At 39.2% G+C, this 25298-nt stretch overlaps 1 protein-coding gene across 2 annotated transcripts in view; it reads right to left on the bottom strand.

Moving 5' to 3' along the window:
• Positions 1-22244, bottom strand: part of srbd1 (S1 RNA binding domain 1) — a 54077-nt gene extending 31833 nt beyond the window's left edge. Inside the window, exons 1-14 of one of the 2 annotated variants that reach the window (XM_030442915.1) lie at positions 22131-22244; positions 21660-21724; positions 20979-21387; positions 20416-20655; positions 19623-19789; positions 19147-19264; positions 18904-19042; positions 18524-18620; positions 18207-18393; positions 11600-11703; positions 10885-10992; positions 10536-10693; positions 8539-8629; positions 8231-8338 (exon numbers count right to left, since the gene is read on the bottom strand). In XM_030442915.1, the coding sequence (XP_030298775.1) occupies positions 8231-8338; positions 8539-8629; positions 10536-10693; positions 10885-10992; positions 11600-11703; positions 18207-18393; positions 18524-18620; positions 18904-19042; positions 19147-19264; positions 19623-19789; positions 20416-20655; positions 20979-21387; positions 21660-21724 (1991 nt within the window). In that variant the 5' untranslated portion in view covers positions 22131-22244. Of the gene's footprint in view, positions 1-8230; positions 8339-8538; positions 8630-10535; positions 10694-10884; positions 10993-11599; positions 11704-18206; positions 18394-18523; positions 18621-18903; positions 19043-19146; positions 19265-19622; positions 19790-20415; positions 20656-20978; positions 21388-21659; positions 21725-22108 lie in introns of both variants that reach the window. The other variant, XM_030442916.1, reaches the window with a different exon arrangement.
• Between the last annotated feature and the right edge of the window lie 3054 nt (positions 22245-25298).

The following is a 25298-nucleotide window of genomic DNA, read 5'->3' as shown; positions in this document are numbered from 1 at the left end:
GGGAGGAAGGATGAACAGGGAAGGAACAAAAAGAAAGCACAAATAAATAAAAATAAATAATGCGGGGGAAGTACAGACGCCGACATGACAGCCATTTCCTGCCATTTAGAGTGAGCATTTACCACTTATGGGAAGGTAAAAGTGAGGAAGGAGATGCACATAATGGAGTTCGGCAAATGAACAGATTTCACAGCTTCCCGGGAGGAAAAACTTAAGCATAAGTACATTACACCACTCTCCGCCTTCTCTACCTACTTCCCTCACCCATCATCAGTTTGCAAATTAGTCATCCTGTGGAACATTCAGTCCATAATCACAAAACAATCCCTGTTCCAGTACTGTCCTTCTTCACATCACACCTGTTTTTATTTTCAAATTCCAAAGTAATGTGTTTTCTCAGTGGTGGACACTAATGATTTGACTAAAAGAGGGCTCTGAGTGTTCCCTTTCTTCCCTTTCCAATTGTGTCCTTCCATCAAGCACTCACAATATATTGTTACTGTTACTTCATACATATGCCTCACATTTTGCAACTGAAAAGTGGTTTAACAGAGCCTTAAGAAGAAATGTATCCATCAACGTACGTCCAGTATTTTTGCAGCTTCTCTTTTACCAAGTCAACAACTGAATGAACATCTAAGTATGTTTTTATTGGTGCACTCTCAATTATGGAGGTCCTCAACAAATATGTTTGAAGCTGTACTTTAAGTGACATTTGGCATAAAAATGTTAATGTTTACTCATGTTACATATTTTTCAAAATTGCTCTGCCTTCCTCTACTCATCATGTTTTAAGTCTATCATATAACCTTTTGATGTACCCAAAGGTTAATTTTACTCTTCTGAAATGAAGATACACCCCACAGCCAAGCTGAGGCCATTCCATGCCTCTAAATCCGTCTGTCCCTCTGCTCCTCCTCCTATCCAACCTTCAAACCTTCAGTGAGGCCTGTGCGCCTGGATTTTCTTCATCTCTGGTCCTGCCACAGTATGTTCATCACTCACTCAGCCTGGCCCTGGGAGAATGCCTGGACACAGGACATGACAGGGGATACACATACCCTCACCCATACACAGTCATAAATACAGTCTACATCGCTGTCCTCCAGGTCCATCAGCTAGCCAGTAATAATGATCTCATCCCACCAGGAGTGAACTGAAGGGCAAGACGGTCAAGGACTTATTGTAGGAATGGCTGTGTGTCTGTGCAGACGTACACTATTTGTACGTTTCCTGCTACAACTGCTTGTATTGCTCTCGGACAACTTTAAGCATGAACCAGTCAAGGAGAGAGCGATGACTACAAGACAGAGAGAGGGCCTTCCACTTTCCTGAGCTACAGAGAACAACATCAGATAAAGGCACAGCAACATGCAAGAAACAAGTCTAAATAAACTGAAGCAGAAATCATCATATAGCAAAAGTAGTTTTGATGAGTCAGCAAATTAATCAAGACTAATATGATGTCAATATATTGTATCTTATCAGTTAGTTCATTCAATTCAAACAGGAACTCTGACTTGGAAAGCCTCAAGGGTGTGTTTGTGTTAAATGAGAAGGAGTAAGAGGTTGGGTCATCTCATAATGCCTTCTGGAATAGCAGAGCAAGTGGTCAAGGAATTGGATGTCAGTTTTTTCTGCCTTTGGCTGTGATCCCTGTGTGTGTGCTTGTGTGTGTCTGTGTCTGTGTGTATCATTACCATTGCCCAGAGATCTCCCTAACCTTACCCCACATATTCTTGCCCTCTGATATCATTAACATCAGCTTGTCACGGCCAACAGAGCCTGTCAACTTGTCATTCTTTATGGACATAGCCCCAAACACGCATAATAAAATATTGTAATTTATTATTATTATGGTTCATCAAAATGATGTATCATGTCATCACATTTCATCAGATGTTGTGCTATAAACAACTAGAGTTATGTTGCATGATAGCATTCTACAGAAAGGTGACAAATTCTAGGACAGGTTAATGTTTCAAAATGTGTCTAAGTAGACACTAAGTACGAAGTAGACTAGGCATCTTCCATAACCTGTCCAAGCCAACACAAAACAAATCATTATAAAAGCAATGCAATTACAATTCAAAGCAGTTTCAAGCACTTTGTCAATAATCCAAGCACTTTTTAAACTTTGTAAATGCCAAAATTCAAGCATTTCCAACACCTGTATGAAACCCTATACATTGAAGATGAGCAGGTTTGCTTTGTAAAGTAGAGGAGTTGAAAGATGCTATCAACAGTATACAGTACAGTTTGTACAACTTGGGATACATAAAGGATTAATGTGAAAACCCAACCCATGTAAGGAATGTTATCTGTGGGGTGATTTTTAAAGATGGCCACATAGAAACAGGAGCTGATGACAGCTTGATCTGGGAGTGCTGCTACAATTTGTAAGATCTTCCCAAATGTACAGGAGTTACATTTTGAGCATTGATGGATCCAGACTCACAGTCGCACATGTGGGTGTGTGTTTGTGTGTGTGGGGGTGTGTGTGTGTGTGTGTGTGTGTGTGTGGCGTGTGCCTTCTCCACCAATCAGCTCCTCTCACAAAAATCCAGAAACACCAGCTGACGAGAGTGACACAGACCACTGTGCATCACACTGCAAACCACACACACGCACACTCCCACGCAGACATTTGCCTGGCCAGTGCTGAGCACTCTTATGAGTTTTGACAAAGCCTGCATGCTCTACCAGTCAGTGCTAAAGCACAATGACAGACAAGGTCATGCTGCACTGGCCTATCAAGGAGCCAGAGAGGAACACACACACACGCACACGCACACACACACACAGTAGTGAGCATGTGCAAGCCATGAGTAGGTGTTAATTATGATAACTAAGCAGCCTATAATTGGAGCACATAATGGACTTAGCCACTTAACACACATTCTAACATCCATATACATCCAAGTTTTCAGCCACTTACATCCGAGAAAATGATTTATTTAAGTCAGCGCGGAGCAGTTTGTTTTCCAAACTAATATGCGACACACTGACCTCCAGCAGGAGGTCTTTAAATTATCGGTACACAGCTGTATGACAAATAACCTAATGTGCATTCAGTGGGAGCCATCACAGCCACAGACAAACCTTGTCAGCTAAATAACACCTCATGCTGTATAATGTCCTGCAGGATGCTGGTCATTGAAAGAGGCATTGTTCAAGCTTAATCATGTACGGTTACTTTGTTGTAAATCTAATGAGGGATGAAGAGTCAAATCTGGTGATTTATTCCTCACTTAGCAAAGACAACAGCAGAGAGAGATAAAGGACTACTACATCTGAACCAGTTGAAAAGATGTCATACTTGTTATACTCAATTATCTATATTATACATATTATCTATCTATCTCTTATGTCATCATACTGTGCATGAATTGAACTCCTTTTTTCGCCGGAAAATAGCAATGTAAAATTGTTTTTTTCATCATTGACATTACTTTCTATTAAAGGTATACTTGTTAGATTGAGATTAAAATTGCATGCTAGGTGCATACTACATACTTTTTTGCTCTTCTGATTAGATTACTCTGATATAAAATGTGATTTGAGAAGAACATTTGTTTACAAAAGCCGATTCAATTAACTGGTCAGGAAAGAGTTCACTGAATATCTTCAGCATAATATAAAATCAACAAAATAAAATCTGAGGGAAAATATTGAGTAAACGTAATGGGCGAACCTGAGCCTTGGATGTAATTATCAATGTATAAAAATCCACACCCTAGGCAATTTTCACAGTGGATCATTGAACCTTCTTAATTAAAAAGGCCTTGGATGTCCAAAATACTTGTGGTAACCTGCCCAAATATTAATGAGGTCATGTATTTATATTAAAGGAAACACTCTAAATTTAGTTATCATTTTACACTGAGATAATAAAGTTAACTGAGAAGCATGCTGACCTCCAAGACATCCTTTTGCTGAAAAAATTGATTAAATAAAGCAGTGTTTTGAATTCTTTAACTATTTTATCCATGCCTTTACATTCTATATCAAAACTCTGGGATTTCAAGAAAGACATTTGGTGAGGCATCCATTTAAATGAAAGCATAGTATTGCATTTATTACATTTAAAGCAACATTATGTAGATTATGTACACCACAACTAGGTCTCCTCCCAGGTCTGTAACAATTTATCAGACGTAGTGTAGGTGTTCACTACATACAAAACTCATCATCATTACAATCTATGTCTGGCAATTTGATCATGTCATGTCATGGCTATCACGTTACACGGTCAATTTATGTTTTCTGAAGCTTTCAACAGCATCTTATGGTCTTTGTCTGCAGATGGAGCAGATGACGACCATGAGACGCAGCTGAAAGCCTTGGCAAAAGCTTTTAAGTAGGCCCGCTTTAAGAATTATTTTATAAGGGAAATGTTTACAATATATTTGAAATCAGCTGTAAATTAGCGCCGCTGAAAAATAAACCAATTAATCGATCAACAGACAAGTAATCACCAGTGTTTATTATCAAATATTCGTTTGATTCCAAATATTGGCTCTTCCAAGCTTTTCAAAAGTGATACATTGGTAATTCTTATTTCACTATTTCAGATGAATTGCTAATGAAAAAAAGAAAAACTGCCCATTGTAGCCCATACCTCAGAACTAACAATGTCTCTGTTCTGTTACTAAATGAAAGAATTATTCAAATAACTTGATCACCAACTGCAGCACATCTTGTATTAATGCGGGCATGGACAGAGACTTGGATAAATGATCAAGCTGGAAACACTGACCAACCTTTTATACACATTCAAACTTATTCTTTCAACTAAATTCTCACAACTCAGACACACACTGAAAGACACACAAATGTGTGCCCTTGTTAGTCTGTCTTTAGAAAAGGCCACACTCCTTACAAAGAGGTGACTCAGTGAGTAGGATGAGTCTACTCAAACAGGACTGAGGCACTTAAAACTGCGCACACACACATAAGCCACACACACAAAATACAAGTAAGGATATCCCGCAGGCTGCCATTTCTGGCTGTCATTCCAGCTGAGCACTGAGGCAGAAGGACAGAGAGAGAGAGACAGGCGGGTGGGGAAGAAAGGGTGGAGAAGGGGTGGGGGTGGTGACACAATGAAGGCTCACAGGCAGACAGGAAGCAGATGGTGCAAATGAGGCTGAGATCTTTAATGAACTACTGCACTGTCAAATAGAGGAGAGGAGAGGAGAGGAGAGGAGAGGAGAGGAGAGGAGCGATATTCTACCTCGAACAGACCTTCTGCCAACGATTAAAAATAAAACCTTTTAACACCAACAATGTCAAATTTTAATGGTTGATCCCACGTAACAAGGTAATGATGTTAAAACGTCTGGTCAAATAACACAATGAAGACAAAATACAATCTCTCACTCTGTTTTTCACACTCACACATTTTTGCGGATATTTGCTTTAGAGCTAGAATACATCTTTCCACAGCTGCACAGCTGCTTTCAGTAGCTGAGGATGACAAAAAGAGCTGAAAACACAAGGGAGGCCAAAGAACACGGATTGGTAAGGGTAGAAATGGAAAGAGTCTGCGACTTTTTAAATACATTAAGACAGACAGGACAGTTTGTCTGCGCAGTGTAAGGAGCATATGTGCTGGTGGTTTTCCAGCTTCCTACGCATTGGCTGCCTAAAAGACTTTCTACACCTGTCGATCAAAAAGAGTTTGAACCGGCTCGAGTATAAGGTCAGCAGATGTGCACAAAGTCACAAAGTATAGCAGAAACTGGGTCAATTAATTATGCTGGGGACATTCACAGCAAGCACTAAGACCCCTTGCTGTTCTTGATGCTAAATAACAATTCTCCGTCATTATGATCATACATGTTACCGTGGTAATGAGGTTTTCCTAATGGCAGGTCAGGGTCAATTGTGGGTCAGTCAGCAGGGGAGTGAGACCCTCATAGTAAGCAACAGCCGTCGCTCCTGGAGGTCAGTCATCCTACCCTGCCCTCTAATCATTCACCCAGACACTTTCAGGACACATGTTGTCCCTACCCTAACCCTAACCCTAACCTCCAAGAAGAAAGAAAACACAAGAATCTTTCTGCGATTATTACTGTAAAACCTATTTATGGTTCAAATGAATATGATATTTAGAGGCTTTGATTGTACATAAAATGTGGAAACTCAGTCACTTTACGATGGAGCTGAAATTCTATTTTTTGTTGAGAAATTTGAGGTTAATCCCACCAAGGTATCCAGATAACCCACAGTTTGTGTAATACTCATGTGCAAAGTGGGCCAACATAGCCCAGAGTCTTATATTTCAAAGACGAAGAAAACTCCACCTCAGAGGTAAGCCTGGGGTAGTTATTGAAAGAGCAGCATTTGGACTTTCAAAAACACGTTTATTTGATCAAGCCTTAATGAAGGAAATATGTGAACAGGAGAGATGATGGAAACGAAGACAGCGTCGAGGAGGGAGGTAGAGAACATAGAAGGAGGAGTGAAGATAGGAATAAAGATGAAGAAAGAGAGAGGAAAAGTGCAGTAAAAGCTGCTTTAACATCTCTGTTTCTGAGCCTACATCAGCCACTGTCCAAAGAAACAAAAGTGAGCCAAAGAACAGTCGACACCAGGGCGATATCATCTAGATAATAACAACCATATTTCTAATAACATCTCTCTGATCTTCCAAAGTTCATGCACTTGTAAAAGCCTTTAATCCACAAACCATATTAAGGCAAAGACAGACCATTTACACATGTGTTACGTGCTGCAAAATATAGTTAATCATATCAGGTGATGTAGGACATTCAGCCAGCTCCACATCAAACACAAGTCCAACATTCTAACGTGTTGGGAGAAGCATGAATTCCATTAGCTCCAGTAAAAGAATGAACAAGAGAGACATTATGTCAAGATGTGAAACTTTACGGTTCTGGTGGTGCTCAAAAGGAAAAAATGTCCGTCATGAAAATAATCAAGTGAAAGTTAACTTAATAAACTCCCCACTTCGACCATTTCTGTTCTTTCAAATCAAACTTTAAAGAAAAAATGTGGGCTATTATACCAAAGGTATGACCTCTGAAGTGTGCAAGGGTGCATTGACTCAAAGATACTGAGAAATCTCTCATATGTACACACACAAATGTTCACACATAGCTCAGAATCATTCTAGGCTGTGGTCCCAATGCTAACCTCAAGTCAACAAACACACATGGAACTGAGCAGGGAGAGAAAGAGACGGGGAAAGGAGAGGCCATTGGTTATTATGCTTGGACCGAGAGTCTGTGCCGTTGTATCTGAAGTGTGGACTTGGCCTAGTTACAGACACAACGTGGACCGCGAAACGTCTCTTTAATTGGATCGAAGTGAAACAAAGTCCAGATGGCTTTAATAGACAATATTCGCTTGAGGGACACATTCCAATTTGTCTTACTTTCCGACTCTCTGTCCGACTCTCGCTCCCACACATTTTTCTCCTGTCCTTTACTTCTTTACATCTCTAACCCCCTTCATTCACCCACCCACCTCTCCACACACTTTTCTTTCTCTACTTCTGTACAAGAGAGCATAATGTCTTCTTTATCGTCATCATTTCTGACCTCATTGACACCCCATTTCATAACAACTGTCTTTCCTGTCATTTCATTTCTCTCTCCACTCTTTTATTAAGACAGCCTGAACCATGGCATTCAATCAATACAATATTTCAGTTAACATTCATACTCAAAGGTTATTTAAAAGCCTGGAATTATGCTTGAGGAGGTTTTCAACAGTGGAGAAAAGGTTTTACAGAAATAGACTAAATGCACTTTGAAATATTAATTAATATCAGGACCTGACTGGCAAAATCAGCAGGCAATACTGGCCTATTACAGATATATTGGTATTCAGTATCGGGGTATATGTTTTCGATAGAACATTTCCAGAGAAAGAGGATTGGGGTAATTTATAATTATCAAATTCCCAGTAAAGTTTACTGGACAACTAAGTTTATCATTACGCTGTAAAATACCCTGCTTCCATAACATATCTTTGTAACATGTACATTTATGTATATTTGTATGCTACTGATAACTGTATTAATATCAAAAGATAACATAATGTGTGAATCACCTGGATCCAATAAATATCAAACTATGCAATGGATGTCAGCCCTCTGGACAATAGGTTTCATCCGTCCATTTTCAGCACCCATTTATTTCTATTCAGGGTCAGGGGTAACTGGGGTCTGTTCTTGCGTGCACCCGACGAAAGACCTTACCAGTAGGACACATCCAGGGGGTGAAAGTAGCGCCTTGAGATGAGGTCAGCGAAGAAGGACTCAGTTTCACGACATGCAGTCCCATTACCAATGACGACCTTGGTACAGCTAGTAAGGACACGAGGAAGAGGAAGGATGATGAGGATTAAGAGAGCAACTATGAAGGTCTAGAAATTTGGCCGCAATTCACTTTTCTTGATTGTAAAACAGTAAGACATCAGATAACAAATGAATTTTAGCGTTGACAAATGCACAATAACATCTACATTTTATGACTCAAACTGTGACTATTTTGACACAAGCAGTACCTGTATTTGATCATAAGGTGGCGCAGTTTGTCTGCTTCTCTTTGCTGGCCTGAATTGTGCAGGTACACAACATCAGTATGGATAATCTGACCTGTGTGCAGAGAGATGAGGCAAACAGAGCAGAGAGATGGTACAATGATGATGATAAAGTATAACGATGTCAAGAGGTCCAACAGACTATACTATATACTATCAGCTAATGTCTCTGTAGATTATTAGACACATACGCATAAGCATACATAGTCCACACACCAGGGTCAAGCCAACTCACATTTCGTCTCTGACATTCACATGAAAAACACTTTGGTTTGAGCATCTCCCTGAAGAAAAAAAGGTGTTATACGCTTTTGCTGGGCCCACCAGATTCAAAAAATTTGATTTCTGATTTTGTTAAGATATTTTCTGATCGGACTAATTTCTACACACAATCTACTAAGACAGCTTGGGAGGAGGAGTTGGGGATACAGATTGATGATACTGTTTTGGGGGAGAGCCTCAGCAGAATCCAATCCTGCTCTGTGAATGTCAGACATCAGTTAATTCAATTCAAGGTAATGCATAGGCTTCATTATTCAAAAACTAAGTTACATAGAATTTATCCTGCTATTTCTCCCTTATGTGATCGATGTAAATCTGCTGAGGGCTCTCTTGCCCACCTTTTCTGGACATGTCCAAACCTGTATAATTTTTGGAGTGAAATATTCAAGTGGTTCTCTGATATGTATGGCAGTGAGTTTAGACCTGATCTTAACATAGTGTTGTTTGGATATTCCCTGTCCCTGCGGAAACAAGGCCGCTCTGTGCAAAATACTTTTATGTATGGTGTGATAATTGCTAAGAGATTGATCTTAAGACTTTGGAAGTCAGAAACTGTGCCCACTTTTCAGGAGTGGCTGTCAGAACTGACAGGTGTGTTGGAGAGAGTCAGATATGGCCTATTGAACAAACTTAGGGTTTTCTATAAGATTTGGCAGCCATTTCTGGACCATCTGGCCCAGCTTGATGGAGATTGACTAGTAACCAAGCCCAAAAGGTGCTACTCACCTTGTTTGTATGCATCTATGTTGAGATATGTACTAATGGTGCAATAGCATTGTCATGGTAGTGTACGAAAAGCTTTGTCCCTGTTTGTTTGTTTGTTTTTTATTTTGCTTTTTCTGGGATTTTTGTGGTTTATATGTATTGTATGTGTTATACCCTTTTGTAAAATCTGAATAAAGATACAGTTTAAAAACACTTTGGTGGAAATAAAAGGTTTAGTGGTCAAAAAATCCATGTACCATAAAGAAAACAGCTCTGACTTGTTCTGTACTAGATCTGAATCATCAATAGCACTGTAAATAAATCATGAGCACAGGTTTGACATAAGATTAGGGAGAGAGAAAGACAGAGAAGTAAGAGAGGAAAATATAACCCATTAGCCATGAATTTTTGCCTTGGATAATCCTTGATTATGTGACTACAATTACAGAAAAATACTGTTGGTGAAATACACTATTCCTGGGCTTAAAAACCTACTGATCTGCCATTATGTTCATTTGATGTGTCAAAATAAAACCACAAATTAGATGTAAGACAACAACAGTTATTAAGAAAACAATATCCATGTGACATATCAGGCAGATCTAAGTACGTATGCAAAAGTAGAGACTGAATTCACAGTCGAGTAACACATTTTAAATCTATGAGTTCTACTGAGTCCTTTTAGATAATTGCAGTAGCACAGGATGAGCCTGTGTTTGCTGTCAACCTGCATCATTCAACCTAATGCTGCAGCCTCTCGGACATGGCTGCCTTTCTGAGATTTTATGCACTTCGATGTCAAGAGCTTTCAAAATGGAAATAATAAAGAAGATGTGACCTTGCAGACGAGTATAGTATTATTACAGCTTCAAGTATTATGGATACAAAAGTAGGTGCTAAGTGATATAAATGTGCCTATCAAAGGGAACACTGACTGCATACACATGTGTCCAGCGCAATTTGTGGTCACTTACTAGTGGGGGAGAGAACTGCCAGCTTACAGCCATGTCTAAAACCAGGGTCCACCCCCATGATGACACAGCCCCTGATGGGACACAACAACAGGCGCTGCCGAAGGTTTCGCACAAACATGGCGATCGACTCCTTCTCTGCTGCACTTGTCAGTTTATTCCTGACAGGGGAATGCAAAAGAGGGACAGAGAGCGAGAAAGAAAGATAGACAAAGGAGTAGGAGAAGATGTAAACAAAAAGAGTGGAGAGGAAGAAATGAGGAGAAAGGAAAAGGAGTAGAAATGCAGTATAAATTCAAAATCAACAAAGCACAGTATACTGTACACAAATTAACAGTTACACTTAAAATACCTGTAACTCCTTGTGAGGAAAGGTAGAATAAGCCTCTTATAAGAGTCCTCTACGGCATTTTTGATGATTATGTTAAGATCTTCTCTTGCAAATGTCCTTGGCCTCCACCTGTATTGAGAAAGCGGTTTAAAAAAGTTGGGGTTTTTTTTTTTTCCTACTGGTCATTTCCACTGAACAAGCATGAAAAACACAAAAATAAATGTATTATGACATATCCAGCTGGAGTGTTTTGTTGCATATCTGGTGTTAAATTAAAAGAACATTCTTTTCAAACAAATACAACAGCTTAATGATTAAATATAAAGTGCACATTTATTTATTTAATCTTTTTATCTAAAAAATAAAAGACATTTATTTTGAATTCCACTTTAACAATGCTATTGTTTTTATTCTAATCTCTAATTCAGGGCTTCAGGGGATGCAGCACTGCAAATTAGTGTGACCTTGAAAATGTTTTGTCAATCAAAGCTTCTTTAAGCTGTACTTTTTAGTCTCTGAGTTTCTGCTCAACTCACCTATTTCTCAAAGTAAAGTCTTCTCTAAAGAAACCTTGACCAATGAATGCATTGTATAAATGTGAGAAGCCTTAATGTTTGTCTTGAAAGCAATTTACTGTTAAGTATTTCTGCACCAATCAGGATCCAACTCATTGTAAATCTGTTAATATTAAAATGTGTGTGAGTGTAATTGTGTTGTGCATTATTGTGTTTCTGACCTGTTGTTTATGCACCACCTGGTGAAGTCACTCTTCACCCTGTCAGGGATGTTCACCTTCACTGTCAAAATCTTCAGACTCTCCCCTCGGTTAATAGCCAGCGTCTGTGCAAATACATATGCATGAATGGACACACAACACAAAACACATGTGCACAGACAAATACGTCCCCTATTTAATGCAAAAGAATTGATTGTACTGTAAAAGTGCCCAAAAACACACAACCTCGATACAACCGAAAAGCATAAACATTTTGAAAAGAAGCAGTAGAAATATGCAACCATCATTAACAAATGATACAAACGACGAAATGATTTATACCATTTATTAAGTAATTATTTATTGTAAAGTTGCAACCGATGTTTATAAAAACTTTGTAAATTGTTATCAAATACTGTGTGGTTATGATGGCCACTAAAAGTTGCAACCAATGTTTACAGACCTTTCAAATGCTTAATAACTGATTGATAAAGCATGTCATTGTTAACAGTGAAATGATTATTAACTAACGTTTAATTACCTATAAATGAACCATTAATGAATTAAGGTTCTCTTGAAGTATTACCAGTGACTTCTATCTATGTTTACATTTGTAGTGTGATGAGTTTGCTTATGCATTTGTAAAACAAAGACTTATTTTAATTTCCTTACAGCAAAATTCTGTGGTTGTGTTGCTAAACTCTCAGTTAAATTTAAACCAAAAAACTCATTTGCACAACTAGAAGCTACTGCACAACGATATGCAAAAACTCATATTGTGATCATTTTGACAGATGTTGTGATTGCAGTTTGATTCAAAACTTTAGAGAGAATTTGCTGAGTTCTACACCATATATAACATACCTTCCCTTACGTCTGAAGAAAAAGATTTGTAGGTCGGGACATATTAGGTTGTAGGTTCGATAATATTTTAGTTAACTGTTTAGCCCTACTGCCAACTTGAATATGTACATTTAAATACAAGTTTTCTGAATCTCCTGTTTCCATCTGCAAGCAACTTAGAACTATGGAAAACAGGAAGCAAATTACTCTTGATTAAAAACTGAAATTACTAAACATAAGGCTTAGTTTTTTTTGGTCATTTTTGGACTGTTTGACGTAAGTCTTTAAAAAAACAAATGTACCCAAACATCGACAAAAGTACAAAAACAACATCTTTTCACGCTCCACACACGTGCATGTAAAAGTGACAAGCATTGGAGAATATCCTCTGGCCAGGCCTGTTGTGTTGTGTGCCTGTCCCCCCTCAGAGGAACTGTTACATGCTGTTAAGCAAACAGTAGTAAGTGTCTGACCTTTTCAGTGGGGAACCTTTAGCCCGCTACAGAACAGGGCCAAGAAACAAGACGTCAATCTGGAAACCAAGCGGAAGAAGCGAGCTGACAAATGCCACCACTACGCCACCATCAGCGCCGAGACCGCGAGGCCTAACCCCCACCCACAGCCGCACACATGGTGCCACAACCATTACCGTTCAGCAGCAGCAGCACCCTCGGATGTGCTACGCCCATACGCGACACATACAAACAAAAATACAAATATAAAACACAGCTAATGGCATAGCAGAGGCAAGAATTAATGCGGCAAGCTTGCTTGGATTATGATTAAAAGTTAGATTTCTCTTCCGTGGGGTGTTTCTGCCCTGGGCAGCCGCACTGACTGTGATAAGATTTCTCAAACAATCTTCATCAAAGCACGGAAGTTTACCATGCTGTCGAAGGAAGGAGGCAAAACACTTATTTCTAAATTCTCTTAGCATCTGGGAAAGCCCATGAGCAGAGTACAACTAGTTGATAGAAAACTGTCCTTGAACTTTATCGTTTAATCTTTTTAAGATCAGTGTGTGTGATAAAGAATGTCAAACGGACATCTTTACATGATTGTCAAGCATTTCGGGCAGATTCATTCACTTCCTACACCTAGCACACTGTCTGCTTGTAAAATGTGAAGATTAACCAGTAACAACTTTACTTTTTAAAAAGTCAAGTTATCGTCATCTAAAATATAATATGGTTGACAAATGAAAGTAGAGATTTTTCAGAAAATCAAGAAAAACGCAGCAGTTAAAGGATTACCCATTGCTGGTGACAATATCTTAGGTAACCAATAGAAACCTCACATAAAAATGTGACGACCGACACAAAACTTATTAAGAATAATTATCCAGACTCTTTTTCAAAAGCATGTCCTTCTGTTGGCTGCCTGCATGACAAACACACACTTCAGATAAGCACTGCAGCAAATCTACTAACCCAAACTAAAGCTTCTTAGTATATTGTAATTTAACAGCAAAAAAACTCAATCTTCCCTTATCCTGGTTGCCAAACCCTAACCGTGGTGAATTCAATCGTGTGCCACCAAATTGTAAAAATCTGGCTTGCTCCTTAGGTTATGCGATCTGTGTCCTTGTTTCCCTCGGTCGCTGGCCACTGTCCTCACTGATGATAAACAACCTAGTGTCTCTCAGTTTCTGTCTGAGTTGGGTCACTGGTGGGACACAGAGGGTGATCTGAAAGGAAGGGTGATGTGAGACACAGTGAGAAGCGTGTGTTTGCGTGTTAGATGGGTCACGAGTGACATGTGCGCAAGTGCTGACAAAACTCTGACGTGACCAGACAGAATGTCTTTCCTCGATGGCCCTTCATCCTCTCACCAGCCCCCAAGGTAGGGCAGTCAGCCAGCGACCGTCCTCTCTCTATCTGTCTCCATCTCTGTCTCACCCTTTCTTCAGAGGAATATTATCATCAACACATCCATCCATCCGACATATCAAGGATAAACAAACAGATGCACACACAATGACACACACATACACAGATTCACAGCACACTTTTTGACCTGGCTGACACACATTGGACAAACTGTATTGTAGGAGAAGAAACAACTGAACAAAGGTGTGAAAAGACCATCTTTGACTGCTTAAAGAAAAGTTTAGGATTAGCTCTAAAAAGACTGAGCATATCATCTGGTGACAAACAATGAAAGTACAACTTCCACAGGCATATGGAATGTAAACTACGCTTACTGAATATCATTCCCTTGCCGGTATGATTTCACATAAATATTGACTCTCTATCAGTAAAGGGAGGGATCATAGTCGAGCGTCATACACTGATCTTTTACATAAATATACTTGCTGCTCAGGGAGAGCCCTGTACACATTCTGGCCCTTTTATACTCTCTCATTACGTCCAAAAACAAACATAACACAGCATAGGGGCTCACTGCAGCTCATGTAACAACAAACTTCAGATACAGTACAAAGGCAAAGAGTGTAGAAAAGCATTTCAACTGGCACTTTAAGTTTGAACATCTAAATATGGATTTTGTTTGATTTTTCATTTAATTATGTCCTCTTAAAATGTTACTTATTACACATATTAGAAAAAAAGAAGACAAAATGGGATTAAACAGACCACAAATCAGTTATTAATAAGCATTGACACCCCACACACAAACACACTATTACAACTGTGTAACCACATATATAAACTTGTTTAGCTTTTTTTTTTTCGACCTGTCCATCAAAAATAAGTGTTTAATTGATGAAACAGTTCCATTTACCAAAGCTCCTCTGCAGGCAAGCCCCAGACCTGAGCGCTAAACTACCGTTTGAACACAGCACAAATCGCATTAAAAATACCCCACTGCACAGTCAACAAATCCGCTGTGGCATACTGAAGAGCGTACCGGCTGCTAATAGCTATAAGGTAAATATGTACCCTTCGATGAAGGCCTCAAATCAGATCTGACGGAATTAAATCTCTGCTGAGCATCTCCACTGGATATGTCAAATGGTTTTATGCTTCAAGACATACTGATTACAAGAGCTTATAGTTTATTCACCAACTATCTATAAAACTGTTGCATAATTTCATGAAGGCCTACATCAATCGACTTAAAAAATGCTTTTCTAGGCGATTCATCAATTATTTAATCAAGATACAATTCGCTTAATCCTTTCAGTTATTTTCAAAACAAAAAATCCCTGACAAAATTCTAACATTCTTCGCTTCCAGCTTCTGAATTTTCAGCTTTTCTTTGAGCTATCTGATTGTAAAATGTCTTTTGGGAGCGCTGCAACTATCAACAATTAGTTATTAACCATTAAATTAATCACCAACTACTTTGATAATTAGCTAATCTGTCTGAGTAATGTTCCATGACAAAAATCTAAAAAACTTGATTTTTTTTTTTTTTTGGCTAAATCATTTAAAAATCAAAACATGTTTTTTTCTTTTCTTATAATTTCTCTTTTTTCTTAATCCTCTGACAGTAATCTGAATATCTTTGGGTTGTGGACAAAACAAGACATCATCATCTTGGGCTTTGGGAAACAATGACCAATATTTTCACTATCTTTTGACATTTCATAGACGGACAGATTAATCTACAGTGGTAATAATCATTTGTCATAGCCCTTACTTTTGGTTCCTGAGTGTTGGTTGGTCAATACAAGCAATTTAATGACATCACTTACAGATTTATAGACCAAATAATTAATCAATTGCTCAACAAAATAATCAGCAAAAAGTGAAATAGAAAATGTATGTTAGTAGAAGCCCAATATTTCTTTGGATGCAGACAATGAAGACTGGACATGCATGTTTCATCTTTCTTTAGTCTTACTACTTTTAATAAAATATTTGTCTTTCTATGTCTATTTCTAACCAATTAAAGCTTTTTTTTCTATTACAAATATTAAGGATGTCATGTCTTTTCTACTTAATTTTGATTGCCACCACAGGGTGATATTTCCCATCTACAGCTGAACTAGTATGCTCACTGGACCAACTCTAACATTTTCATATTGCTTCCTTCAAACGTTGCCTAATCCTCTTCCTTTAACAAACTGCCAGAGCTGGGGCTTAATAAAACGTGCTAAAGCAAACGGGCAAGTGTGTGCTCACACACATGCCGCCTGTCAAAACACATTTCCCACCTGCTTCCCCTTCCAGACAACTTGACGGCTAGAAAAGGTTCATTTTAGCCGGAATCTGACAGCTAGCAGGGTCACAGCAGCCTGTGGATTAACGCTCCATGACAAAGGCGAGTCATCGAATTAAAGGCCTCTCATACACTGGAGAGGAGAGGGGAAAGGAGGAGGCGGGGAGTGGATTGGAGGGCTGAGGTTCAGTCCGGAAAAGTGGGAGGGAGGCCGATCAGAGTGGAGCAAGAGCGATAAGTGACGTACGCACCTCAACGTCGCTCATCTGTTCATTCTCTCCCTCCCTTTACCACCCCCACTCCCTCTCCCCATCCTTCCGGCCGCCCGTGGGCCCAGAAACAGTAACTGTCACTACAGGAGAGCGCCTGTCAATCAAGGCTTCCTAATCCAATGGCATGTCGGCAGGGGACATGTCACATATGTTAAGAGGGGAGAATGAGGGGACTTGCAGGGTGTGCTTGTGTGTGAGCAAGTGTGTGCGCAGGCATGTACGTGTATGTGATTGTATGACTGTAGGGCAAGAGCAGGGTTGCCAGAGAGTGTGGTGTGGGAGAGAGGCAGCGGGTGATGAAAGCTGTGGTGACACATGAGGCCCGGGACCAACTCTGAGTAACCCACTAGTCACTAGAGGGACAGAGGGGGAGCGGAGGAGGCAGAGCAGGGCACAGGAGGGGTAAATACAGAGGCTCAGACAAGGCTAACTGCGACTGACATGGCTAGCATTCAGACGCGGCATGCATGAAGAAGACAGGAATGACACAAACACAAATAGATGGTGCACACTTGGTGTGTGTGTGTGTGTGTGTGTGTGTGTGTGTGTGTGTGTGTGTGTGTGTGTGTGGGTGTGAGGCTGGTCAAACAACACAGGTGTAAATGGCATTATGTATGGTAGAGCATTGTTGTTTTTCATGTTTATTCAATTCACAAGTTGATATGTATTTTCTTAAGGACTGTGTTAGTTATATTATTAAGTCTAGTGCATTTATTTTGAAAGAGTAATGATTTGGAGACAGATATAAAGTGGATAGTGATATTTTCTTTATTATCATCTCTTCTGTCCAGCTTAAGAATCTTTTATGATCAGTAAAGCTTTTGTGAACAATCAGTAGAAGAATTTGATTGTCACTGTGCTGGGGATACTACAACAGCAGTATAGTTCTGTAGAGTGAATGTAGTAATGAGAACTGTTTATTGTTTTATATTCCATTTTCTTCCATTTTCACTTGGCTGCTGTGCAACTACAGTGAACCCTTCTTAACAAAATATATTCCAAAAGCATAGTAAATATGTGGGGGTGTATTATCTGTTGATGTACATGGTGAAATTGCTTGTATATGAATACAATGCCATATAAAACATTTTCCTGCATATGCTGGTGTCACTAAAAATAAAGGTTGGTTCACGCCAACAGCTTTAACAGCAGTATCACAACTTTATACTATTATATAATTAGAGTTTACAATTTCATTTTCTAGTGACTATAGGTACCAATACCCAAAGGATTGAGAGAAATATTTATGACAATAACACCAGTGCTAACCTTTAAGCATGCATCATGAATAAAATGTCAACCTTACCTGCAGGCCACGACTTCAAATTAAGTTTAGTGCTAAAAATTTAGGAAGGATAGAAGAAAAATAGGAAGGTCTGCCATGCTACCTGGTGGGGCTGGATGCGCTGGATGTTGCTGGTGAAGTCAAAGTAGAGGTGAAACTTGTCAATGTCTTTGTTTTTGTTTTGCTGTGCCCCTGGCTTTTTCTGGCCTTGGACAGACTTGTCCTGCTCTTTTTCCTTTAGTGCCGACTTGGACACAGAGGACTGGATGGTCACAGAGCTGTTCTCACACCTGACACAGCAGGAGAGCAACAGAGAGAAAGAAATGAGCATTGCATTATCATCATCATTACTTTCACCACTGCGAAAATTTAAATCAAAGATCACAAATTACAAATGTGTGCATGTGGATATGTTCTCACAATGTTTTAACGTAGGTGAGTGTCTCAGGGTCTTTGGCGATCATATCAGCCAAGATATGCTCCACACCTGTTGCCACTTCTTCCACCGATGAAAGACCTGACACAAAACAAACACAGACACAACAAAACTGTCTAACCTAATCACTGACCACTGGGTTAATTCAAGTGATATCCTACACAGTTCAAAGTCTGTTCATAATGGCAGTAATTCCTCCAAATCCATTAATCAAAATAAATAATCCCTTCATAAATCTGACACAAGAAAATGCCAACAAGCCCACGAACTTCCTGTCCAAGCATATGCTGTCAACTTTTCTTGCTATGTTTAATTTAGTGTCTCCAAAACTCTTAATTTTGTGTATTATGTGTTTATGTCTTACCTTCAGTACCAGTTTTTACCCATGCCCTTAAATCCAGAGTGTGCGGTTTTTCCATCAGTGCAGAGGCGGCCTCCTCAAGGCCAAGTGCTTTGGCCCTGCGAGCCTTCGTCAGCTTACTGCCTTTCTTGTAGGGAGAATACTACAGACAAAAGACAGACGCATCGGAGCGAGACAACTGGTAAGGAGAGGTTCAAGTCATCTACATGAGAGATATATTACCATAGTATAAAATATGATTCTGACCACATGATCCAGTTCATCAGCTGATCGGCAGTTCCTCAGGTCTTGTTCCAGCTCATCTGTCAAAACTCCGTCCTTCTTCAAGGTCTGAATCACAGACTTGGTCTTCTTAGCTAGAGAACTGAAGAAACACATGTATGTACACAAATATACAAAAACCAATAATACAGAGTGAAATATCAGATACTCACAGAATATTAAGTAATATATACACACATGTATATATGTGTGTATATATTACTTGCCACACAACCAATATTGTGTCAGGCCTCAAAGCTTAGCCACTAGCACCATCTTGTGGCCACTGTTAAATATGCTGTCTGGACAAAAGCCCAATCCTGCTCAGCTAATATAAAAAAAACATTTCATGGCTGCAGTTATTAAATGCTGAACTGAAATGCTTCTCTACATTTAATGAGTGCTGGTGAGATTGTGAGATAGGGATTCATTTCCTCTGGTAAGATGTTATGGTTGCCTACCATAATTCCTCATAAATGAGCTGGACATCTCTGACGGCATCAGCATCCATGTGGTTAATCATGTCTTTGCGGTAGCGCACCATGAACGGCACAGTGTTCTCCTCACGAAGCAGCGTAACGATATTAACACACACCCATCGCTCCACGCATGTTAGGATAGACAGCACCTGAGGGGAAGGATACACAGGTATTCAAATAGTACATACAAATAATGTGAATGTATCATATTTAATTCACTAGGGCTGCCCGATAAATCAAATTTTCATCATCATCGCGACATGAACAAAAAGACTTCTTGACAGAAGTGCATGCAAACTTCAATATTTGTTTATTTATCGCAAGTTATATCGTCTTCGCAATACTGAACAGTGTTATCGCACATCGCAGATTTACCTCATATCATGCAGGCCTATTATTCACATTACATGTTTATGACTTTCATATTTGGTGGTAGAGGGGATGGTGGCAGAGTTACTCCTTGATGAGAGCCAGAAGTTCAAGCTGTGTTTGTGTCAACCAAAACTGGTATTTTCAGCCAAGACATCAACATTTCCTAACCATAATCTGTTTTTTGGGCCTAAACCTAACCAGACCATAAGCACAGAATTGTTGCGGCATAAGATTTAAAAAATCAAATCATCAAAATGTGCTCTAGCGATTTGATTGCATTTTGGCATTGTGTGTCTGCTAGTCAGTGAAAGACAGGCAGCCATATGCTTCGATGGTTCCACCATCTGACAAAAATATATAGCCCTTTCACACACATTTATCACACCAACATGTCCTACAATACCTCTATCAAGTCCCAGTTCATGTTGAGTTCATTCCTCAAAGCTTGTGCTTGTGATGATGGTAAAGCAGTTGGTTGTCCCAGGCAGGCACCACTGGTTTTCTGTTTCTTTTGACAGGGCTCATCAAACCTGAAATCCTCCTCCTCCACTTCCTCTTTCTTTGCTTTAAGCCCAGCTTGTGATGAACCCTCGCCTGCCCATCCGTCTGCCTGATGGGCTTCTGACACAATAAACGACACCCTCTACAAGAATAAAATGAGTAAGAAAAACAGAAAGAGATAACATTAAAATATTAATAATCAAAATGAAAAAGGATTAACAGACTGAAGTATTAGTGATTAGTGATGATATGTATACTTTGGTAATATCAGCCCTACACAAAAAGGGCTCTGCTGTCTTTATAAAGTGTCGCAATAAAAACAACAACTCAGTGACTGAGCTACATGCAGCAATTGTGTTGTGCATACTTCAGTTACACAAATATATTCTTATTTCAGTCATAAACTAACAGTAAATCATACAGTAAGTAAGTTTACTGTGCATGTGTATGCAGATACACTCTTACCTCCTCCTTCATTCTGATACTAGGCCCACTCTCTTCAGCCGTCTCTACCTCTGGACAACCTGTTTGTTTTTCTCCTTTGTCTTCACCAGGCTTTTCATCCTCATCTGATTTTTTCCTCTTTGTTCCAGCTAACCCACGTGCACCAGAACCCTTCTGGACTTTAACTGCCTGTGTTTTCCTCTCTGCTGCAGGTTTGCGCGGCACCCTTGGCTTGGGCTCTTTAGGCAATTTGGGAGCTTTAGGTGGTTTGGGTTCTTTTGGCTCCTTTGGTTTGGCAGTTCTCTTAGCAGGTGCTTTCTTCTCCCCTGCTGTTTGGTCTCTGCCAGTCTTGGTCAGGGCTCTTGGCTTTGGCTCCGGTGGCTTCCATTCCTCAATATCCTCATCACTACTGGCTGTGACAGAAAAGGACCTGATGGGAGGGGAGGAACAAAGTGGAACATCAGTAAATTCTAAAACAAGAATAGGATTTAACTCATGCTGCCATGGACTAGAGATTCGTATTTGCATATAGAAACAATGTGAGTATGCCAATGTTTGTCTCTTTATTAGCCCCGTAACACATCGACGATCTGTGAAACTCATCAAACACAAAAGGCTATGAAGACAGACCCAAACCTTCCCCCATGACTCTAAAAATCCATGTTCTGTTGTTGTGGATTGACAGTGCAGAACATGACTTACATTTCGGAGTCCATGTCATTGTAGTTCACAGCTTTGGCAGCTGATGTTCGAGGTCTTCGCATCATCTGTTCGACAAAGTGTTCAGTCAGCTAGTGCCACATTAAAGCGTTAGCATGGAAATCACATCATTTAGCTAATATCGGCAATCATAACAATTATGCTAGCGTTAAAGGTTTGCAAGCGGCTTAACGTAATGTCTGCCTAATACCGTATTGCCTAGCAAATTACAGTCCAATAGAGTAAGAACATTTTATTCTAGCAGCGCACTGAATTTACAGAAACAGATAAGAACTTGCAAAAGTTTGCTAGCTATCCGAACCAAGTCTAGGTTAGCTGTTATTTCAAATTTGCCGCTTCACGTTGACGCTAGCAAAGACAGCTGGCTGAATATCACGACAATCGGTTACAACAATTCATGCCGCTATTTCCCCGCATGTCATTAAGTCTACCTTTCTAGTCAGACTTTGATACCTTTAAAAATGCTTCAATTATTTGCGGGTATTCCGTTAGAAATCGGAGCCGGTGCAGCAGGAATGCTCACTTCCTGCAACAGTATGCGTTCAACCAATCACTTTCACTGCTGCTTCTTCTTCTGTGTTTTTTTTATGGTAGTTAACATCCTTTAAGTTGCTTCACAACCGCCCTCCACTTTTTCCTGGTCTTGGTTTATGTATGTAAAAGAACATTTAACACCTGTAATTTCAATATGGTTTTTAATTGAACATCTTGAATTGTTTATTTGTCTATTTATGTGTATGTGTGTTATTTTTATTTGTATTCATTTATTTCATTAAAGGTGCGCTATGTAGTTTTGGGGAAGACAGTATAGATTTTTATGCTGAAACAAATCAAATGAACAAACTCTTTGATTTCATGACTGAATAAACAAACAGACCTCAAAGGACAACACAATTTCATACTGTTTAACTATGTTTATATTTGGCGGACCCTGCCTTTATAGCTTCAAACAGTGTTAAAGGGGATTATATTTTCCTTTCTTCGTTTTTATTATTACCTCATTAATATTGTAATTTTTTCCAGATTGAATTCCTTTCCAAAACAACATAGGGCTCCTTTAATAACAATGTTTCATCTCTTTATTTTACTAAAGATATCAATTAATTTATGTATTTTACTCACGTAACGGTTCCTCAGTTCTAGTTATTGATTTTAAAAGAACAATCAATATTTTGTTTGTATGAAAAGTGCTTTACAAATAAAGCCTGTTTGTTGATTGATTGATAGTCTGGTTGTTTTCAAAATCCTAACTATCAATTTTCCACCTCCACCAGCACCCGACATTTAAGCAAAGCTACGTTTAAGTCCATTAGTGATCAGAGAAACAAAAGCCAAAGTGAAAACTATAATTGCAGTTCCTCTCTCCTCTTCACACTTCCTTAATGAAATCAGGTGCTCCATTGTCTCCTTTTCTTGACACTGTTCGCAATGACCAGTTGGACATTTTCTATCACAAAAAACTGCTTAAGTTGCTGCTATCAATGCTTAACTAGTGTGAATGCTAATGAGCATTCACACTATTGTTCTTCTGGAATTTATTATTATTATTCTTCCGTACGTTTTTTGTCTCACTTCGCATTCTGGGTCTAGCATTTTCACCTAAACTAGCTTTAATCTTAAGGCTGAAATCTCTAAGATACTTTTATTTAGATGTATTTCCAGTGTAGTTTTAATAAACCAAAAAAAGTTTTAAATTCCATCCATTTATCTTTGTTTGCCTATTTGGGGTGAGGTTGCGGTGGCAGTGTCATTAGCAGGGTTTTTAGACCTTCTTCTCAACACACATTAACTCACTCTGATCAACATTAACTCATATTTTAACACTCCATTCATAGAGAAATTGTTGATTTTATCTTCAAAACCTAACTTTTTTTGGTTTGGTTAAAAGTCATAAAATTAGGAAAAAAGGTTGTGTGTTTTAAAACTAAATTAAAATAAATAAACAGAAACAAGACAGTACCTTAAAGGTAGTGTGACGGGTCGACTGCAGGTTGTTGTGTGTGGCCTTAAGGTGGGTCTTCTCTTCTTTCTCCTCCTTTTCTCAATCTGTCTTCCTCTACCTTCCTTTTCCTTATCTTTTCCTCTGCCTCCCTTCTACTGTCTGATATCCATGTCCTGCCTCTTTCTTTTCATCCCCCATCTTTCATTCCAACTCTCTCTATTTCCCCTTCCCATCTGCCCCTTCCTCTTCCCCATCTCTACCTGTCCATGAACCATATCTATGGCTTTAAAGCTTACCTGCTGCATTTTCACTTTCCTCAGAGGGATGAAGTCACCACCAATGGGGATTTTTTTTTTATTGGTAATGCCTGAATGACAAGATGGATTATTTTAATTTCACATGTTTTATTATGATATTCCAAACTCAAGTTTATATCATTATGATAACACTTTTAATTGTAAACAGAAGTCTTGGTTTTATCATCTAACAGACAATCAACCTCTGAACACAGGCACAAAGTCTGTTAGTATCAAAAAACCCATGTGTTACAGGAGTAAATGGAAAGTGCCCGATACAGTACTATGGACCCTCACTGCCACTTTACCATCTTAATACTAGAAGCCATGAAAAAAACTTGCCTCCACCACCTTGCCCTCAACACTCACGAAGCCTTGGGAGGTTAGGCACTCACAGAGTGGAGTTAGTGGTGATGTGGGGTAAAGCAGGGTCTCTGCCTGTTGGCGTAGTTCCTCTGTCACAGTCAAGTCCGTGGTGCGAAAGAACATTGTTTTTTCTGTGATGTTAATATAGTAGGGTGGGTCACTGCCCCTGATTGTGTGGCCTCTAATAATGTAGGTGTTACCCTCTTTCATTTTCTCACCAAATTGCTCAAATATTGTTACCTTGGTCTGGTTTGTCCATCTGTAAACACGGCCACCTTGTTCAATTTTGCAGAGGCCGGTTTGACAGTTGTTTGGGAAAAATCCCATAAAATCGCTTTTGGGCAGTCAATTAATTTAAGGACTGAAACTTTTAGGGGTGGTGGCTTGAAGTATGGATTAGATGATTTAGTCCCCAGGAGGTTTCTGAGTGCCATTCTGAAATGACAAAAACAAAAACATACACAGACGTAAGTGGTTTTTAAGTGTCAAAAGCCCAATTGAAAATGGAAGGCCTTGTGGGTCGGTCTGTCTGTCTGTCTATAGCTAGATGGCAAGCTTCCCTCCCAGTTGATAATGGATCACTGAAGGTGTTTATGTGATTAAAACAAAAACAAAAAACCTACCTCTAGAGAACCTTTAGGGATCAATACCTATACGTTTAACCTACTTATATTTCAGAGCTGGACATCTCCTTGAATGACACTTGTGTTATTGGTTACAAAAAGTGACTTAATATAAACATCTTTATCTGTAGGAATTGTTTCCATATTGTTGTGAGACACTTGGAACAACCTCAGCTTGTCAGTGGCAAAACCAAGCAATTTTAGCAGAAGTAACGTAGCAAGCCGTAGTGCCCCAAAGGACTACTGGTGGTGTACTGGACTGATTCCTTGAGCTTTTGGTAAATATATTACATTCTAGAAACTCCAGACTTGCTAGATCCATCAAGGCTATTTAATTGTTCTATATGGGTTATTTGGGCATTTTGTTCACAGTAACTAAAAAGTAATTAGTAGT

The sequence above is a fragment of the Sparus aurata genome, chromosome 15 (assembly GCF_900880675.1).
Source record: "Sparus aurata chromosome 15, fSpaAur1.1, whole genome shotgun sequence".
NCBI classification, from domain to species: Eukaryota; Metazoa; Chordata; class Actinopteri; order Spariformes; family Sparidae; genus Sparus; species Sparus aurata.
This window is presented reverse-complemented; position numbering and strand designations above follow the sequence as displayed.